The sequence below is a fragment of the Phyllostomus discolor genome, chromosome 2 (assembly GCF_004126475.2).
Source record: "Phyllostomus discolor isolate MPI-MPIP mPhyDis1 chromosome 2, mPhyDis1.pri.v3, whole genome shotgun sequence".
Classification (NCBI taxonomy): domain Eukaryota; kingdom Metazoa; phylum Chordata; class Mammalia; order Chiroptera; family Phyllostomidae; genus Phyllostomus; species Phyllostomus discolor.
In genome coordinates this window covers 46,316,843-46,337,663 of record NC_040904.2, presented here as the reverse complement: position 1 = coordinate 46,337,663, position 20,821 = coordinate 46,316,843, and the positions used below count along the sequence as shown (strand labels likewise).

Here is a 20,821-nt window from a genome sequence, read left to right as displayed (position 1 = left end):
CAATGGTTGGTTTGTCTGTACAAAGTTCAGGCACTTGGTCTTCCTTTAGCACTAATTTTGATCTTTATGAAAAGAATTATTTTCTCGTGAGGAAATGGGCATATCCTATGGTTTTTGAGCAAATTCTAGTCTCACTTTTTCCTGTGTATGGTAATGTTGCAGCTTTTCATTCTATTTTGTCTCTATTTACACTTTGACTTTGCTTAGGGACACTTGTGGCATGGCTGTTGGGAAGATAGTCCACACACATGAGGTTGGAGGAAGTAGGCAATGAATGTGACCACATTTCAGCTTAGAACCTTCTTTATTAAGGAAGGTCCTTCAGATACTTTTATTAACAAGCAGATATAAACTTGGCAAGAGCACCTGTCAAAATCACAGTTTTCATTGTTTTTGTGAGGTCAAAGAAGGCAGAGAACAGTGGTGGTGGTTTAGCATCAAAACAATGACAATTGAGTGGCTGGCTTTATGCCTTTTATCAAACATAACTGCCACCCCCTCTGCATCTGTTTTCTGTAGAATGAAGAGAAGTTGGGATTCGAGGCTTGATATTAATCTAAACCACATGTACCACTTGCTTTGATAGCAGATAAGGTCCCTACCCCTACTTAGACTTGGACAAAATGGTGGCTATGTTCTTTTTGCCAATCCTTCTCATCGCTGACCTTCATCTAGATCTTGAAGTGTCTGATTCTCCCGGGGCAAGGGCGGACCAGTGGCCGGGTAGCAGCAGCCATGCCAGGCTCTACTGCCGTGTGTGCTTTCCCCACTTGGAATGCTTCTCCTGAGGCTGACTCCACTGAGGCCACACCCCCAAAGGTGTTGCGAAGGTCATAGTGTGCCCGGTTCACTGGTGCGGATGGCGGGGGAGCTGCCACCACCAGGGGTCCCACCACCATGGCAGCTGCCGGCAGGTTAGCTGAAGGGGGTATAGGCATAGCTGTGGCCACCCCAGTGGTGGGTGTATTGGTATCTGGCTGAGGCTGTAGTAACATAGGCTGGAGAGAGAACCATTTCCTTAGGTTAGCAAGCTATCTTTCTCCTCCCAGACAAAGCCACCCATGCTTCTGGGTAGAGCCGCACCCAATTCTCTCACAATAATAATTTTTATTTGCAAGGAATCAGGGTGGAACAAAGGACAACCTAGGAGCAAAGGATTGTCATCAGAGCTGAGGGGAGGGCTTATGGTAGCCCCTTCTCACCAATTGTCTTGGGGACTGTGGACTCACACATGTCGCACGAGCAAAAGCACCCCACCTGATGGCTAACCTTCACCAGCCTTGTCACCCACTTTGTCATCTACACCTGCAGTCATTAGGAGCTGCTGGGCAGATCTGGCTATCTGGTCTCTGCAGCACAGAAAACCATTCCCACTCCCCGAAAATAAAAAGGTGGCCTTTTCAACTACTTACTATGATGGTTCTGCCCTGTGGGCACTGGCTCACAGGAAGGGAAGGAATGGCTGAAATACCCTTCCATTTGTTGATGGTTCCACACAACCCAGTGCTATTTATCACTGTGGGGCTCAGAGGGGCAGGGCAGCAAATGCCCTGTGATTATGAACACACTACATACATGTCAAGGGGTCTTTGATTTCTGAAGATGAGGGCAAGTGTATCCCTGATGCCGTTACCTGTGTTTGGAACACTGTACAGGTCACTTCAGCAGCATCCCCAACAGCCTTCTCATTGAAGGTCGCCTTACAGAAGCCATATTGCTGCCACAGAAAGACAAGAATTAGTTGAACTGGTTCAATAAGTGGATTTCTCCCCCCAGTTTCACTGATACCCCAACACATCAAAGGGGAAAAAAAACTTGAATTCTTAATTCTCTTTTTCAAATGTTTTTTTCTAAAGTTTATAGTATCTGCTTACAGAAGATATAGAAAATATAATTCTTTATAGAATGTGGAAAGTTACAGAAATGCTTTGAGAGTGGAAAAAATCATGCATAATCCCCCAAATGGTGGTAACTCAGGACAGCTTCCATTAACAACTGTGTCTTTCTTTCTTATTTTAAAACACTGTTAAATATCACTTAAAAATTGAAATCATTGTGACTATACCATATTGTATTCTGTGTTTTTCACTTACTATAATATGAGAGCATTTTTTCACATCATTCATTATTCCTTGAAAACATGATTTTTAGTGTCTGTATAATTTTCTATTCACTGATGTGCCATATTTTATTCAATGACTCTCCCTTGTTAGACATTCAGATCTTTTGGGGGTCATTTGTATCTGTGGTAAATCATCTTTATAGATGTGTTTTTAAATTATGAAACTATTTTATTTTTTCTTTTTATTTATTTTTTATTTTACTTTTCAATTTATTTCAATACTTTTTTAGATTTTATTTATTTATTCTTAGAAAGAGGGGAAGGGAGAGAGAAACATTGATGCGTGAGAGAAACATCGATTGGTTGCCTCTCTTACACACCCTAACAGGAGACTGAACCTGCAACCCAGGCATGTGCCCTGACTGGAAATCATACCGGTGACCTTTAATTTTGTGGGACAATGCCCAATCAACTGATCTATACCAGTCAGGGCCAATTACCTTCAGTATTATTTTGCACTAGTTTCATGTGTATATAGGTATATTTCTGTCAAATGTCTCTGATGATCTCTTTGGGCTAAATTCTAGAAGTGGACATTATTGGCTCAAGGGCTTGAAAGATTTCATATCAGAGGTATATCTAGCAAATCTGGACTTCACAGCCCTAGCAACAGGGCATGACTTGACTTAGTTAGAAACAGTCTGTTTTTCCTAACTCCAGGGGACTCCAGCAGGTGAGATGATTCGGGGACAGCTCTTAAAGGGAAAAGGTAACATCCTAGAGGAGGGCCTGGTGTGACGCAGCCCCACAGGGAGTGGGTATTTTGCACAGTGATCTCCTTTCCACAGTCAGACGATACTAGCTTGCTCTAAGGATGCTCTGTTCTATGACCAGCTTTGCCATCTCAGAGCCTGGTCCACTCACCTTTTCTGCCAGCAAGTTACATTTGGCTGGGTCTGTGACCTCTTTAGCAATACAGTCAGTGGCAGCCACTGCAAACTCCACGTAGGTTGAAGGTGGAAGAGGCTGATGAAAATAAATGAAAATGTTCATGAGGCAACATGACAGCATGAAAAAGGCAGAGAAGAGGCTGGAGAAAAGTAGCCAGGGCCATGGCATTGCACACTGCAAGAAGCACCACAGTGAGTGGCTAGAAAACATGGCCTGGATGGGTTGCATGGAGTGGTTGCTGTGGCCTCATGTTCTGAAGTGCTTGTACATAGAGGTTAAGGGTAGGTCTCCCCTAAAGGAGGTGCAGGTAACCACTGCCCATCATTCAGAGCAGAGTGAGTTTTCAAATAGGAAGCAGGAGCCCAGAAACCAACCTTATGCTGATCCAAGTGAGAACCCAGCTTCCCATACCCAGCCTTTTCTCTTGGGGCTGCACTTTGAGACCCAAGTTTACTCCAAGGGACAGGAAAGAAGATTAATTAATACCTCTCCCACCAACTGTATCAAGCAGGATCAAATGAAAAATAGAAATGAGAATATAGAAGATATTTATGCTTTTCTTTTTTTTAGTTCTTAAGAAGTATATGGACACTTAAAATAACCAAATTTCTGTTATTTGGTACAGTGTGGGGGTGGGCGTGCTCTGAGAAGCACACATTCTAGCTAATAGAATTACCACCTATACAGTTGCATTTCCAAGTATGCCATGGCTGGTATCCAGAATACCATTTTTCCTAAATATTAGAATTTTTTTGCACTCAAATATGCTTAACTATCCATAGCACAATTAGATTTTTTTCAGTGATTCAAAAGGCATTTTGATATCCTGCCATTATATGCCTATCTGTGTGAGTAGGCTCCCACCTTTATAAGTATCAATTATGCGAGTGCTATCGATGGTCAGTGGTGATGGCTGATAAGGATGTGGAGACCCAGGAATTTCCAGTGAGTCCTTCTGGGTAATGCGGGAATTCCTACCCACTGAACAGTGAGCCCTGGCGTTAACTAGAACTGAGGAATTGGGGACAGGCAGTGACTGGCTGTTTATGTTAGAGTGGCTCAGCATGGAGGAGGCACTGAGGGTTCTTTCGGTCCACGTGACACTCAGGGTCCTCACATCCTCCACTACTCTTTTCCCTTTTTTTCCCATCACCCTCCTTGCCTTCCCATCGCTACCCCTGCACCTGCTCTGTCCCTCACTGCTCCTTCATCATGTGCCTTCCCCAGGGGCCACCAAACTGCCCAATTTGTCAAAAGGTCTCAGTCTTACCACAAGTTGAGCCCGGGTAACTTCCAGGAGCTGAAAGTAGGAGCCATTACTACCCGCGTTGACCACTGTCAGCGCAGCCTCTACAGCGCGCACCACCCTGGTGTCGTTAAGCGGAGCCAGCAGGGCGCAGCCTGGGCACACTTTTAGCACGTCCTCTGCGGAGTCTTCGCACAGAGAGAAGAAATGGATAGGCTGTAATTCTCCGCAGTGTCCACCCTAGCTCTGCTTATCTAGAAAGGGCTAAGACATGATCCAAATGGCTTCAGGCATTTTCTCTGCTTCTTACTAAACCTTCGGGTGTCATGCTGACATTCCTGCAGGAGTCCCTCTCTCTCTACAAGGGCAATTTTGACATCCAATGAGAACAGCTTCCTAAAACAGTTTTAAAATCCCAAAACCCAGGAAATATGGTTTCTTCTTTTCCTCACCATCAAAGGGTCTAGAACTGCCCATGTAGATAACAATGCAGGTTCCTTCCTCACTCTCTCTACAAGGTCAAACAAAATAAGAAGAATCATCTCTACCTGGACTGGAATGACATTTTGCAAACAACACGAGAAACTGGCCGTCCTGTTTCAGCACACGGAAATCACAATCTCCTTCCACAGCCTGGAGAAATACACCCACAGTGAGGGCCCTGGAGGAGGGCTGACCCTTCGCTTCTCACCCCCGGGAGGGGTGGGTCCCTCAGGCATGGTTGTCAAAGGTGAGCCTCACAAAATCACCTTCACTGGATGATATGGCCCATTCCAATCTGGTTGTGGGAGGGCTACAATAAGCAAGTTGAACTGTTGCAAAAGATCAGCCTTAGGGGAGGAGGCTTCAAATGGCAATTTTAGAAAATGCACACTGGCTGGCCATGAGGGCCAGCTTGGCAGCTGGATAAATGGGCATGCTCTCTGCAGAACCATGATGGAAATGGCTGGGTCAGCACCCCCATCCTTCCCACCTCCCTGCAATCACCCTCAGAATGCCACTCACATGCTCTTTCAGCTGCCTCACAGGGCAATTGACCACAGGGGTGGGGTCCAGTACATGGCAGGTGGTTTCCAGTGTGTCTATTTCAAGCTCAAACACTTCTCCCATTGGCCGCTGTGGAGACATAGAATGAAGAGGTAAGCAGCTATTGTCCTGTTCCTGATGGTCAGGTCAAAGTGCAAGCCCTTGTCGGGCTTAACCCCACCCCCTGTTGGAGAGGTGAAGGAAGCCATTCCTACTGTGAGTCTGCAACTCCATCCAGCTCTGACCTGCCCTGTGGACTGGACCCCAACAGGGCCTCCTGGTCCTCCCCTGCTGGCTGGGCAGGTGCTCGAAGAAGGAAGCATGGGCATGGATGGGTTGATGGAACCACAGTCATCACTCCGAGCTCTATTTGGAGGCTAAAAGTGAGTGCTGACATTGATTTAATTTTGAAAATTTTGCCCTTCAAGCAGCTTTGAAAAAGTTAGCTTTGGATTTTTCTCAGTTAAGCAGTGAAGTAAGATACTGTAGAATAATACCTTACTATTCTACTCCTAATATCTATTTTATCTTCTCCATCCCTCCATCAGCTTCTTTTTTTCTTCCCTCTCATCGTCTACATTCCTTCCTTCCCCATTTCCTTTTCCTTCCTAAAGGAAAAGTCCTTAGGTTTGTTGGTTTGTAAATGCATGATGCAGAGTCGCTGCTCTCTACTGCCCTCTGCTGCTGGTAAGGGGGAAGAAGCGCACCTCTCTGACACAGAAAGCTGTGTTCTAAGTCCCTAGCATAGACAGGCTAGGAGTTCTGGGGGAGGCAGTGATAGGAGAGGTTGTAAAACTCTTTGGAATTGTTCTTGCCAGATCACCCATTTCTGTATCCTTTCTTCAAAGCCTGGAAAATCAAGAAGGTATAAGTATGCCTTTTTTTAATTTCAACCTAGTTCTTCTTCCCTATCATATCTGTTCTGCCTTATTCACTAGCACCCGAAGCCTCGGAATCTCCTCTCCTAGAGAAAGCTGTGTTGTATGATGTGCAGATGTGCCCAAGTTAACTTCCTGAAAACACTCAGAGCTGCAGGGAATAGGAGCTGCACACCCCTGGGTTTCTCCAGGAAAGTAATTCTCAAGCTCTGCCGTTAGTGAAAACCACAACATCTGTTCATCACCTTTTCCTCACACGTGCACATTGTGTGTTATTCCCCCTGAATCCATGTTTTCTCTGGACTTCAGACTAGTTGCAGAGCTCCTCAAATCCATCCGGACTATCCTGATTTTAGATATTTTATCCCATTATGAGATCAGATGTTAGTCAGTCTGGACATCCTGATGATGTTTATCTTATTTGCCTTTCTAGACTGTAAGCCACTTGTGGGCACTATGTCATTTCTCACTTTTGTATTGGGTTGAGTCATTAAAATGCCACTATTTGACTGCTTTTAATGTAGAAAAATGGCAGTTTCATATGGCTCAACCTAATACAGCATCTGACACTGGTTCTTGCCCACAGAAGGATTTCATCAACATTTGCTGAATTATTCCTCATCAGATGTACAATCTAATTTCAAAATAGTCAGTAGATCAGTGCCTTTTCCCCACCTCTCCAAACGTCTCAACTGATCTCCTAGGCATATTTTTTTACCTTGATCTTTATTGTCACTGACTGCATTGGTGTCTTGTTCAGCATTGTGAGGAAGTAAACCTTACTGATGCCAAGATTTCTCTCTGGGCTGTAGGATCTGAGAGGCAGCTTGTATAGAGGGAGGAACAGAGGTTTGGAATCAAATCCCAGACCAGTGCTTACTAATTATATGAACTTGGGGGAAAAAAAACAAACAAACTGCAATTTGTCAGATCCTTGGTTTCCTCTTCTGTAAGATAAAGACAATACCTTTCACACAGGCCTGGGGGATGGGAGGAGTTAAGGAGATAATACATGTGAAAGGGCCTGGCATGTGGTAGGTAAATTGTCAAATGCTATTTTCATTCATTTTCAGTCTTCATCCAGAGAAACAGAAGCAAAGATAAGTGACTTCCAATCAGTGATAATTAGGCAACTAGAATCCAGTCTCTTGCACCCAGGTTTTTCTAGCAAGCCACACCTTCTCCCTTTGATCTTCAAAATATCCTTTTCTTCTCCAGCAAATCTTCCCCACCCCCCAGCACTTTCCTTGTGCCTCCTGAATACAGATGGGGGGGGTGTCCTCTTTTGCCCTCCACTTGCTCCCTCCCTCCCTCCCTCCTGGGAAGAAATCAGAGTTTATCCCTCTGCAGTTTCATTTGTGCTGGCAGATGTGGTCTTTTGAGACACCCAGTTAAGCTCCACAAACAGGTTCTTTCAGCTCATATGCAGCAGGTTCACTTACCCGAGGCCACACTTTAACTTTGTCAATCTGGTTCAAGGTGTGCTTGTAGCCTCGACTACTGTGGTTATTTATGTAGTCCACGGCCACCAAAGCTGCTTGCTCTGTTTCTGGGTCATCACAATTCAGTTCTCTATAGGCCAAACCTAGGCCAGGTGGGGCAGCGTGGCAGCCCCAGAGCTGAGCAAGGCAGAGGACCAGAATGAGGAACTTCATGGCTGCTCCAGAGAGGCCCTGGAAGGTGGGCAGGTGCTGGAGGCTTCAGGAGTAACTCAGGTGCTCTGCTGGGAAAGGTAGACCAATGGAGAGGCCAAAGGCTTTATTTATCTGCTGAAGCCTCCCAGAGGAATTGCATAAGGGTGTGGGATGATTTTTGTTGTGGTTCCAAGAGAACTCCTGCAAACATGAGCCCTGGAAAAGCAAACAGGTTAGGACATTGCTGGCCCCCAAGAAAGCTGCCAAATCAATGCTTCTGAGAATGAGGTGGGGGAGATGCTCTAAAGTTGGCTGGGAACATGGTCCCAGCAGCAGTGAGAGGAGGCTGAGGGGATGATGAGGAGTGCATGGAGGTGAGGTGGACTGTTGAGTGCTGCAGTTTGGCAGCAGAGTGAGAGCCTTCTGTTGTGATCTGAGCACACCGTGGAGTCTGAGGGTAAAAAGGGGGATGTGTGGAAAATTGATAAAATCATGTAATGTCAGGGAGGGTTATCTCCTCCAAAAGGGATCCTAGAGGGAGGACAAGGCCCACAGATGTAGCAAAGGTACAGATGACCTAGAGTGAGAAGGGAGGGCTATGGGAGATGCTTAGATCTTAGGTAAGATTCTTGGAGGAAAGAAAGAAAGAAGAGAGATGTTTCTGCCTAAAGCAGGGAATAGAGGTGAGACCAGGGGATTCCCTCAGCAGAGCCAGTAGCAGTTGGCTGCTGCCAGTAGCAGCAGTAGCTAGAAGGGCCATGGCTAGCAGAGCAATACAGCACTCTGTATTCCCTCACGCACTTGACTCCAGACCTCACTGCCAGGGCCCTGTCAGTGACAGCACAGACAGCACTGCCTGGGTCTCCTGGGTGGCGGGTGTGATTGGCACCAATGGCCCTGTGCTACCTGCAGCTCAAGCCCCCAGCAAGTATGCAAGAGCAACAGAGCGGGTGGGGGGTAGGCAGGGTGGCTGGGCTAACAGCCATTCACTTGGCAAAGCTCTGAGTTTGAGCCCCCCACTGCAGCCGAGATACCACAGGGGCAGCAGAGAACACAAATGCCTCCTAAATGTTCTCTGAAGACTTAGCACAGTTAAAGGCTTTCTGGCCAGAGCACAGGGCCACAGTGTTAGTTCCAGGCACTGCCTTTAAAGTGGCCCTCGACAATCCCAGGTGTAACTTCTAAGGAGGGCAGCCAGGATAGAAGAGGCTTGGAAAATATTGTATGAGGACCTGGCTTGGTTTAACCTGGAGCAAGGAAGCCCTACATGAAGACCAACATGTTCTTCAAACATTTAGAGGCCATCGTTGTGTGGGGGTGGATTTGTTCTGTTGTTTGCTATTGCTTCAGAGAATGAAACTGGGTTTTAAAAAAGAGGGGGCCTTCTAGAGGGGAGCTTACTAATGTTGATTTACTGGGGGAGGGAGGGAGATGGGGGAGTGTGATGGGGCACAGGAAGTAGCTAGAAGGGCAAGTTCCACATTTACCCCCAGCTGCTCCTACACTAACACAGAATCCTAATGACAGAAACTGTGGTCAGGGTTCCAGGTTCTCTCTGACAGGGGGTCCTGGCTATTAGAGACACAGAACAAGCTCTGGGCCCCTAGGAAGGTGACCCTCAGAACCAGGGGTGACTTTCCATCAGCCTTATGCCCCATTTTCTTCAGGGTCTTGACTCATGGGCAACTTTTTGTGGAGGCTATGCTTTTCTTTCTTTTGGGTTTTTTTTTGTATTGTTTTGTTTTTATTTGTTTTTGCTTTTTTAAAATTAATTTTTTAATATAAAATGTGACCATTAGTAATTAAATGTGAAAATCACAAAAACTATGTTCAGGGAGTGAATATTTCATGTGTTATAAGCTCAACTGTATAAACTATAACTTCATTTTCTTTTTCTTTTTTTTTTTAAGGTTTTATTTATTTATTTTTTAGAGAGGGAAGTGAGGGAGAAAGAGAGAAAGAGAGAGAGAGAAACATCAATGTGCGGTTGCTGGGGGCCGTTGCCTGCAACCCAGGCATGTGGCCTGACTGGGAATTGAACCTGCGACACTTTGGTTCGCAGCCCGCGCTCAATCCACTGAGCTACGCCAGCCAGAGCATAACTTCATTTTCTACAACACATTTGAATTTGTGACTCTGAGCACTCTTTTGTGAAAATTTAGCTGCTTCCAGGTAAGCTGTTTTCACAGCCACTTGGGTTGAAACCAAGTCCCACCAAGGACTGTTTGCCCCTCATGCTTCTTCTCTCCTCGGGTTAAGAGCAAGCCTGAGTGGGGAGTGGGGCGACTTAGACAAATACCACTTCCGTCAAGGGCAGAAAGGGGTTCTCCTTTGCCTAGTGAGGCTGCAAGGTCCTGTGCTGGCATCATCTGTCTCATTTGTCCTTAGTCCCATCCACCTGGCATGTCCACTCATGAGCCAGGTCCTGCTTGCCCCATCTAACCCCCAGACAAAAAGTCCTCCTGCATCCCCAATCAGGGGTCCCCTAATCTCAGCAGTGACCCTTGCTAGACTGCAGGCCTCTCTCATCTAGGTGCTACCTACTCCTTAAACTGTAGCTGGGAAAATGTAGCTGCTGTGCCCACCCACAGTGTGGGGGACTTCATGAAGCTGCCTTCAAGCCCATCCACCTAGACAACCCTGCAGCTGTGGCCTACCACTGCTCTGGTGCCACCTGCTGCTCGGGGGACTTCTCTGTGTGATGTGATGTCTCCCTGTGCTACCGGTGCATCCATTCTCCTCCCTCATCCCCATGGTGAGTTCTGGGTTCCCTCTGCTCTGGGATTTCCACCCTCTTTTTGAGGTGGTTCTATTGCCACCTCAACCTGAAGGTCGGGGGAGGGAGAAAAGTTCTGTTTGATCATTATTTCTGACCATGTCTGTCTGTTACTTGGAGCATTTCTCTTGGTATCTTTATTCTTGGATCTTCCCTGGGTGGCAATTTCTAAAGCACTAGGTATTGTCCAGTTTTGCTGATGCTAGGAAAACAAAAAGCAATTAATAACCGACCTATTATCCTATCACCTATAAACAGAAAAACAAACTGATCCACAATCTCATCACCCACAAACAGACATTATAGTACATTTCCATTTCATATTTTTTTCCTCTGCAAGGGATTATTTTAATGTAATTTAAATCATACTGTATATAAAACTTGTATTCTCCTTTTTTCATTTCATATTATAACTGGAATATTCCACCCATGTCATTAGACTTGAAAAACATGCTTATAATGACTGTCTATGATTCTATTGTGTGTATCACTTATTTAACTTTCCTCTTATTGTTGGACATTTAGTTTGTTCTAAGTGATGACTATCATATACAAAAGTTTGAATGAAATTTATTTAGGAATCTTTGGTGTTCTAGTTATATTTTCAGGATAGATTCTTATTAGTGAAATTATTGATTCAAATGATTTGTATATTTTTATTTTTAAGTTTATTTATTGTATTTTTCCATCACCATTTATAACCCTTATACCCTCTTCCACCTCCACTCCCCGCCTCCTTCCCCTCAGTCACCACACTGTTGTCTGTGTCCATGAGTTCTTTGTCTTTTTTGCTCGATCCCTTCATCATCCCCCACCCAGCGCTGTCAGCCTGCTCTCTATCTATGAATCTGTTTCTATTTCACATGTTAGTTTAGCATGTTCATTATATTCCACATATGAGTGAAACCATACGGTATTTGTCTTTCTCTAATTGGCTTATTTCATTTAGCATAATATTCTCCAGATCCATGTATACTGTTAACAAAGGCTAAAATTTTCTTCTTTTTTATTGATTTGGATATTTTTAAAACTTTTAATTTCTCTGGCCAAACTGTCTACCAGAAAAGCTGTGCCAGTTTATACCCCCCCACCTCACCCTGTCGAACTGGCGTGCTGGGTCCGGTCGGCTGTTTCCTACTTTCCTTCGTTGCTGCTTCCATGCTGACTTCTGCAGGGACCTGGATATGGGGAAAGCATCAGAACTCTTCTAAAATGTAATTTATTAGTATCTTTGTTTTTTTCTCAAATATTCCATATGTCTAATTCTTATAAACTAAAATAACTTTGATATCAAGCTGAACAAAATGGTCCCTCATTTAAGTTGTTTCAGCTTACTCACAAAGAAATGTTACCATTTGCTTACTGACAATGAAGAGGAAAATAAATGATACTATGGTATGTCTTCCAAAGGAGCTGTAGCAAAGAGTGCCAAAGGGAGGTTATAGGTGTTTCACCGTGCCTGACGCCACCAATTGCAAACTTGGAAAGATTTTCGCCTGCCACATGCCAAGTGCACATATTCGTGAGTGCTCTCGGGTCAGTCCCATCCCCCCGGCTCCAGCTTCTTTGCATGCCACTAGGAGATAGGCATTTACTTCTCTTTTTTGTCATTTGTCTCATTATTTTAATTACTTTTCTGTTCAATTTTCTATGAGGCCCACATGACTGTATTAAAACAATACTCTTTCCCTTCACACTAACTGTATCTGATAGGGTATGGAAGATATCAAGGGCTTGTTAGCTCAGGTAGAGGAGACCAGGTCCAAAAGCCTAAGGAGCAGAAGGGGACCAACCACCTCCAGGACATGCCAGCAGGGCACTAAGAGGCATTGCTGGGTGGAATCCCCATGCCTGCAGCTAATGGTGGAGATCTCAAGATGGCAGCTGTAGTTGGCTCCAGGTCTCTGGATTTGTCCATAGAGCTCCCCACTAGGGCAGCAATGCATTCAAGCTGTTCCAAGGCAGCATTCAGGATATATGGCTGCCGATCAGGAGGCAAGACAAGAAGAATCACGGGAAAGCTCAGGGTCAGAGTTGCTGAGGTTGTTTCTGTCGGGGCTGTGCCAAGCACCAACAGATCTCTCAGGGGACGGACAGAACTAGAAGAGGGTGAACTATCATGCCAGGCAGCAGGAGCCGAAGTGAGAGCCTCTCACAAAACATGACACGGACAAGGGCATGTGAGCAAAAGCCAGAGGAACGATTGGTTTTCGCAGGGAGGAAGTGGCAGTGGTTGGTGTTTAAATCATTGGGCCAGACTCCTGGCTCTGCCCTTTCTGGTACTTAAAGGGCCTAGGCCCCGAGTGGCCAAGGATTAATTTCTGATAAGTGTGGTGTTTCCTCATTCATATGGACATTATTAAATACTTACTATCTGTGATGTTAGGGGCCTCAATGCAGAGCCATGAGAAGACACCATCTTGCCTGAAGGAGCTCATCTTAACTTATTTGATCCAGCGATACTTGATTAGCCAAGAACTATAAGTTATACACAATTATAATATTTGTCCTGTGGAGACAGACTGGAATTTATTTCTCCAGTGTAAAGCATCGCTTAATGGAATGCAAGTTACCCTTGTGCAAGGATGTGTCAGATTTCTTGCGAAGGCGTCTTAGCACCAGTAGCCCTGGACGTGATTTGGAAGAGCCCTTTGGACTCAGTGCCAACGCACCGAAGTTGGGAGACATGAGCCTGAGCATATCATGGTAAAAATTATTAAACCACAGTAACCACAGGTGATTACTTCCTTTCTTTGGGTGGAGAAAGGGCTCTCCAGGCTCTCCCAAGCCTGCTCTCATAGCCATTCAGACCTGGCTCTGAAAATCCAAACGCTGAAAAGAACCACATTTGAGAGGATAAATGGGGAAAAGTAGAGTCTGGACTAGGGTGCGGCAAGGGAGAGGGTGAAGGTGCAAAATTTAAGGAGGCGCTCATTCACAAGGTTGCACCTCCTTAAATATTGCATCTTTGGTCTCTTCCTTGCCGCACCCTAGTCCCAGCCCTGGGGACGAGGCATAATCTAAATCTAGAATAAAAGAAGTTTGTATTTCTTCAAATCTTCCTACTCTTTCAAGGAAAGTTCTTTTACCATTTGGGCTGGTGATTCTAGAAGTGAAATTGGCCTCAAGAACACAGTGCTCCTTGCAGTAGGCTTTTCATCATCACATAAGAAACTATGGAGAACTTTCCATTTTCTTTTGTTTGGAAGGCTTCCAACTGTATACTGTTTAGCGTGGCTTTGACACCCACTTCAACGTCTGTCTCCCAAAAGAGAGAATCATTTTAGGGTTAAAGGAAGCATGGGGAGATTTGGGCTTTCTGAGGCCGGAATGGCTCCTCCTCAGGAAAACAGCATCATCATAGCTAATGTCCCATTCCTTCTTCTGTCATTGCACTTTGACCCCATAACTCCACAGGAGCTGTATTGTTCTCATCGTCTGTTTTTTATAGAAGAAGCAGAAGCTCAGAGAGGTTTGGGGCTTGACCACAGCACACAGTGGTGGAACCTGGATTTAGCCCTATCACTTTTTCTCTGTTAACTCCAAATTAAAAGAATATAGGACCCAAAGGAAGTTGAGGAGTCTAGCTGCTGGACACTGCCTAAAAGTGAGTAAATCACTATTCTTAACAATAGGAAAAATGGCTCTATACTGTATTTGAAGAAAAGTTAAAAAAAAATTTTTAATGGACTGAGTTTGGTTAACAAGTGAAAGAATTTTTAAAAGTTGTTTATCCACATAATTTTAATCAGTAGAAAATAGGTGGAGATCAATATTGCAGAAGAGACTTTTACCTGTTGACTTTAGTGAGGGCTCGGCTGGTGTTGAAATGATTTGTACTTCAGGTTTAGAAAATAAATAAAAAGTAAATGATTACGTTATTTCTGGTTAATGTTTTCCAGAGAAATGCTAGTCAATGCAGAGAATCACATCCATCTCTCCTGCTGGTTTCTGTCATTAACTTTTGATGTCTTCAAAACCAGGGTAGTGGCACTCTTCAGACAAGAAGGAAGATAAGAGGTGAAATTGCCTTCTAACGAGCCCCATGGTCCGCTCTCTGGGGCCCTTGGACACAGAGGTGTTCAGAAGAGCTGTGTCTTTACCATCCAAGAGTTGTATGGTTATAATGAGGCCACTGGAGTTAAATAATCCATTGCACCTTAGTAAATTTGGGCATTTGTTTATCCATCATGTACATCACTGGAGATGCAATGGGTCCTTTCAACAGTGAGTCCATATTGTGGATTCGGTGGATCCACTTACTGACTTGTATCAAGTATTCTCTGGACACACATTCATTAACCTCAAAACTAATTTCTTACATTTTTCTAGGCACTAAGTATTACAGATGGAGGGTATAATTCTTGCCTTCCAGTTGCTCACTGTTGGATCTGGCTCCATAGCACTTTGTTTAGTTTTTATGAGCACACAAGAGAAGTATAAGCTGTGGTTCCTGCATTCAGCCTACATTAAATCTGGAGGAACAGAATCTCTGAGTTGAAGAGTTCTCAGAGGACAGCAGTGTTTATGTCATTTTCAATCTTGAACCCCCAACACCTGCTTCCGGACTGGCACAGACTGAGACCCATGCATGATCACTGAGGGGCTCTATGCCTGTCTTCCACTCAGCTCAGAGCCTCCCTCCAGCATCTGGTGTCTCCTTGAGGACATTCAAATATGGGAATCTCTTCACCACCCTGGCAGCCCATTCTATTGTTGAATCACTCTAGTAACTAGGAAGTTACTAGGTTCCTCCATGATGAGTCAACATGATCCTACCTTGTTACCTTACCAATGTATCCTGAGTCTCCTTTAGGTACTACACAGATTCAATGAACTTCCTGCTCTATGTGTTGGGCTTTTGGTATTTAGAGACATTCACATTATATCCTGCTAACCTCCATCATCTCTGTTACTTCTCAGGTGATTTAGTTTTGAGACCAGCTCATCATCTTATTCACATAGCCCAGAGTGGCACCAGTGGTTAAAAAATAGGATGAATTATCTTGTGATTGGGAATCAAATGAATTGCATAGCTATCCAAGTTGGTGTGCACTTGTGTGTGAACAGGTGTGCACAAGTGAAGGACAATTCAACTAGGAAAGGAGGTAGGCGATTTTCTACTTGTAGAACAGGAGGATTTCTCCTGGTTTCCGGAGATTCATCTGAACTCTTAAAAGTATTAACAATGGAACCAATCAACAGAGAAGCCATTCTCCTCCATAGATGACCTTGATTAGACTTCCTGAATGTTGAGATGGAACATATATGGGCTAGTAGAAGACCTATAATAGGGGACCAGGTCTTTACTCATCTTGAATTCAGCAAGGCTCTCAGCTGGTAGCATTTCTTCACTACAAGTGGTCTGATCACTAGAAAACACTTAGGGGCATGGGAAGTCTTTGCTTCTGGTGTTCTTATTAGGACAACTTGTTTGACGAGTTGAAATTGAGAGGGTGCTGAGCATAGGGCCAGGACAGGGAATGTGGGCAACTTTCTTTCTGCTCTGGGATTGTGCAATAGGCAGCCAAATCTTTCTAAAAACTGAACCCTCCAGGACTCATATTCTAATGGAGACTGAGGCAGTGGGAGAATGGATACAGCAGGAAGCTAAGGGTAAGTAAGACAGAGAGGGGCCAGACGGGGCGGGGGCCAAGGGCTGGAGCACTGGAGTGCTAGATGGGCTCGGGAAAACAGGTAGTTCAGGAGGTGTACTGGAAAGGGATTAGAATGGGCATTTAAATGACTGCATTTGCTCAGGGGCCTCTCAGTTCCCCCTGGAGTACCCTGGTGTAATAATCTGGCCAGCTGAGTGGGCATGTGTCCTGTGCGGTGGTGCTGGGACACTTACAAGGGCCACATGCTTAGTATAATGCTCTACTGTAGCTGTCTTGAAATTCCTAACAACTTTTGAATAAGGAGCTCTGCATTTCCATTTTGCTTTAAGCCATGAAATCAGGTAGCGGTCCCGTTCATCATCAGTGGTATGTAAGAGGAGCCATGGGCAATAGGCCTTCACGGGAGAAGGGGAGAATCATTCCCAGCTGAGGGTGGGCAGGGGAGAGGAAAGAAGGCTTCATGGATGAGGACACATTTTTAATTTGGCCCTGAAGAATGGCAAGACTCAGGTAAAAACAGTATGGCTGTCTGGTTGGAATGAATATGTTGGCAAAGTAAACGGTGGAGAAGTATGGGCAGTGTTCAGGGAATGGGAAGAAATCCTTGGAAGTATGGAGTCCTATTCCTGAGAGACTCACATAGGCTCTTTCAGGGCAGTGCCAGGCTCAGCTGACCCTGCTACAGACAGTCTTCTCAAGGCCTCTCACCATCGTTTTCTCCAAGTGTGATTCTTCCAGGTGCCTGTCCAATAATTAATAAATTAAATTTAGCCATGTTATTCATAGTTACTACAAAGCATGACAGAGGGCAGGGAGAGGCAGATTTAATAAAGAATCAAATAGAAAATTTTAATTGAAAAGTGTGGTTATTTTGCCTTGGCCAGGTAGCTCAGTTGATTAGAGTATCGTCTGGATATGCCAAGTTTGTGGGTTTAATCCCTGATCGGGGCACATGCAAAAATCAACCAATGAATACATAAATAAGTGGAACAACAAATCGATGTTTCTCTCTCTTTCTAAAACAAATCAATAAATTTAAAATAACATTTTAAAAGTAAAGTATAATTATTTAAATAAAAATGAAAATACTTAAGTAGGTCAAATAATAGATGAAATACAGACCAAGAAAGCATTTCATCAGGAACCCTCATGGTTTAATTTTCTCTCTCGATCTTTTACAACACGAATCCTGGGTAGGGATTTGCACAGCAGACAAGTGGTGGAGGCAGAATGCCAATCAGGGTCCATATCCTGTACTCCTTCTACTACCCCACACTGCCAAGGCCCCCACTGCGCTCCACCGTGATGGGTTTCCCACAGCAGAAGCCTGGAGTGATCCGGAAAACAGCACAAGCTTTGGCACTTACAAAATTACGTGCAGTCATACCCTGCTGACACAGATAAGAGACAATAAAAGGGAAAGGCCATTTTTCTTTATTCATCCCATGATCTCTATTCCCAACCTTATTATCCTAAAATTTGTTTAAGATTTATTTCCATTAACAACATGGATCATGAATGACACACCAGTATATATTTTGTTGTATTCCCCCTTGATTTGCATAGATATTGCAGTTTACCACGTGACTAGCATTCTTTGACTTTTTTTCCAATGTAAATGACCCAAAATGGGACAGTTACATAGATAGTTAGCAGGTCCTGGGTAGTCTTAGAGCCTCAGCTGCCTCTTAGGCTGTGTTTCTGCATGTCTGCAGATTGGTGGGACAGGTCCCCAGGATACCATCTGCAGGAGGGGTGGGGAGGCTCCTGGGGAAGAGCCCACTTTATTGGAATAGAGCTGGGACCGACAAGCCTGCCTGGTACTGAGGCCTTCTCCATGGTCTAAGGATCAACAAAATAGTGTCTGTCCCTCAAATTTGTCTCCTGGCCTGGCTCCGCTTTGAGTCTATTATCTGAGTTCTAGTATATGTAAGAGCTTAAGAGGGTACTGTCAAGAAGGACCTCAGGAAGTGCAAGCATTTCAGTTTTGATGCCCATTGACAGCCTCTGACACCAAAGAGCAAAGAGACCTTCTCCCACGGTCTGTACAGAACTCACTGTGGGCCTGGGTATGCCATAGCCTCAGCTGGGCAAGAGAGGGCAGTGCCCGGCAGGTAGGGCGTCGCCAGGCCAAGGGCCAGCAGTACCTGGGCACAGGCAGCGGTTCCCAGGGAAGCCAGTGGTGCCACACAGAAGAGAGTGGGGCTCTCACGGTCCCTATGTCATTTGACTGCTGTTAGAAAATACAGAGTCTGGCACAAATAACACCCCTGTTTCATTACAAAATTTTTTATTACTAAATCATAATTCTGCAACATAACAATCACACTCAAGCATACTGTATGTTCACACACACCATATGAACATTTAATGTGAAATGTTCAAATTAAAACTATAAATTACTACGCCATGCTCACGCAGGCCTTACTTCTGCCAGACCCTGTGTGTCAACTTGATGTAAACAGCTACACACTGTACGCTTTTAAGAAGTGAACAAAGAATTTGACATTTAACCAAAAGAAATATGGGAGCTCTCATTTAAGGAGGAATAGGGAATGATTACCAAAATAGGGAAAGTTTAAACCATTGAGAGACCACATGTAATCAGGATAGTGTAGCGAGAGGGAGTGGCAGCATTATCTTTTTGTAAAAAATCCAAAACTAACAGTTCAAGGTTAATTTACTTTCTGATGTGATGAAATCTAAGTTCAAAGTCAGTTTGTTATTCCTAAGTTCTCTGTCCATGAGCTCAAGGTTAAGTCTAGGGAAAAGGTAATGACCAGACAACCTGAGGCAAGGGGCAGGAGGGGGTACCTGGTGACCTGAAGTGGATGCCAGAGGGGCTTAGGCCCTAATTCCCATCCCACTGCCCTTTCTCTGGTATGAATGATTGACATTTCCTCAGGCTAACATGAGATGCTCTGTGAGTGCCACTCATGACTTGTCAACTGCTCTGTTCCCACCCCAGTCTGGTTAGCCTGAGCCTCAGTGCTGAGTAGAAATCTAACCCACCTAGAAGCCTCAGCTCTGCCTCCGTTCTGCCACTCTGTGAGGGTGTCACTCAACTGTGAGGCCAGTTTTCCTGCAGTTTTCACCCTGTGGAAAGAACAACCACAACCTCCGGGGAGGGGTCCATGTCTCTGTCTCTGTCTGTCTGTCTCTCTCTCTGTCTCTGTCTCTGTCTCTCTCTCTCCCTCACACACACACACACACACACACACACACCTTTCACTTACTGGGGATACAGAAGGTGGGTGCCAGGAACCCACTATTGTGGAAATAGGGCCACAATCATAGTAGCTGTCAGGACTTGGTTGTTGTTTTTGTTGGGGGGCGGAGGTTGCCACTATCTCAATTGCCTGATTTTTTCCTCAGTAACAACGATTTGCTAAATATTCAAATATCTGATTTAAATTTCTGAGAGAAATTCATAAACCAGAAAGAAATCATCTTTCAGAGTGAGTTTGCAGCAGCCACAAATTACCCCATGGCCCTGATGACACAGGGGCTGCTGTGCTGCAGCTCTTCTGCTTCAGCGGTGACAGGGTCTAGCTCTGTGCCGTACGTGAGACAGGCACACACTGACATTTCAGAGAAGGTGTGTGGAGGCGAAGGAAGAAGATGATGGCGGCCAAGCTCCAGGGGTGGAGGAAAGGGCTCAACTCTGGACCTGGCATGAAGTCAGAAATGGTTTTCCCAGGGACCAGAACCGCCTTCAGTGAACACTGAACCAGCGGTGATCCCCTGCCCCATCCCACAATAGACTGGAAAGTTCCCCGGAGCTCTGTGATGGGAAGGAGTCTGAGTGTTGGGGTCAGTGGGGAGGGTGCAGGGGAATAAGCCTGCACCCTCACCTGCACTGCCTGGGCTCCTCTATGCAGGCGCTGAGCTCCGGGCCACCTCCTTAATAAAGGTGCAGTGACTCAATAGAGTACATTATTTTCCTCTTCTGTTCCCATTTGAAAAAGTCTGCAATTGCTGCTAATTGTCTTTATACCAAAATGCATTTTGTAATGTTTTCCACAATTGAGTTTTCTCTCTCTCTCTCCGCCTGATGTAATTTTGCCCACTTGCTTCCTACAGCAGACAGTGGGCTTTTCTGACAGTGTTCAGAGACCCTGTCTGAGTCACACAGGGAGGGGCGGGCACGTGTGGCCAATCAGTAAGGGGGAGCTAAAATGACTCTAGCACATAACTGGAAACTTGACAGCAGAAGCTGCATTTGTGATTTCTTATATAGTCCACAGGATGTACATCAGCCTCATCCCCTTCACCATAGCGCCCTCTCGTGGAAATAAAGAAACATTGAAAAAAACGTTCCTTGCAGGTGCTCAGCTTTCCCTCTGGATGTGTTTGCAGTCCAGGCCTAGAAGCTCAGCTGTGATGGGGATTTGGACACGAGCCAGCTGGACATTGCCTGCTGCCAGTAGTCATGGTGGCTGGGATTCTGAAACAGAATAACATCACTGCTTACAGAAAGAACTAATACTTTTTATTATCGAAAATGAACACCCTTTAATATGTTTCTTAAGAAGATGGCTGGTTCAGGACTCACAAAGTGAATAAGCACATAACAAATAAAAACCAAAACAAACAGAAATAAAAAGACATTCAAATGAACAAACAAAGA

The 20,821-nt window shown here is 44.9% G+C and overlaps 1 protein-coding gene and 1 long non-coding RNA gene across 2 annotated transcripts in view; one reads left to right on the top strand and one right to left on the bottom strand.

Annotated features, from left to right (window-relative positions):
• Window positions 1-285: 285 nt before the first annotated feature.
• AHSG (alpha 2-HS glycoprotein) lies at window positions 286-7,917 on the bottom strand. The gene is made up of 7 exons (XM_028504889.2): window positions 7,606-7,917; window positions 5,265-5,375; window positions 4,808-4,892; window positions 4,284-4,447; window positions 2,987-3,088; window positions 1,634-1,717; window positions 286-998 (listed from the first exon to the last, which is right to left on the bottom strand). The coding sequence occupies exons 1-7, from the start codon at window positions 7,816-7,818 to the stop codon at window positions 672-674; spliced, it is 1,086 nt and encodes a 361-aa protein (XP_028360690.1). The 5' UTR covers window positions 7,819-7,917; the 3' UTR covers window positions 286-671.
• Window positions 7,918-8,148: 231 nt separating this feature from the next.
• The window catches only part of LOC118498830, a 20,106-nt gene continuing 7,433 nt past the window's right edge, over window positions 8,149-20,821 (top strand). The window contains exons 1-2 of the long non-coding RNA XR_004901307.1: window positions 8,149-8,161; window positions 17,286-17,288. This is a non-coding gene — a long non-coding RNA (uncharacterized LOC118498830). The remainder of the gene's footprint in view (window positions 8,162-17,285; window positions 17,289-20,821) is intronic.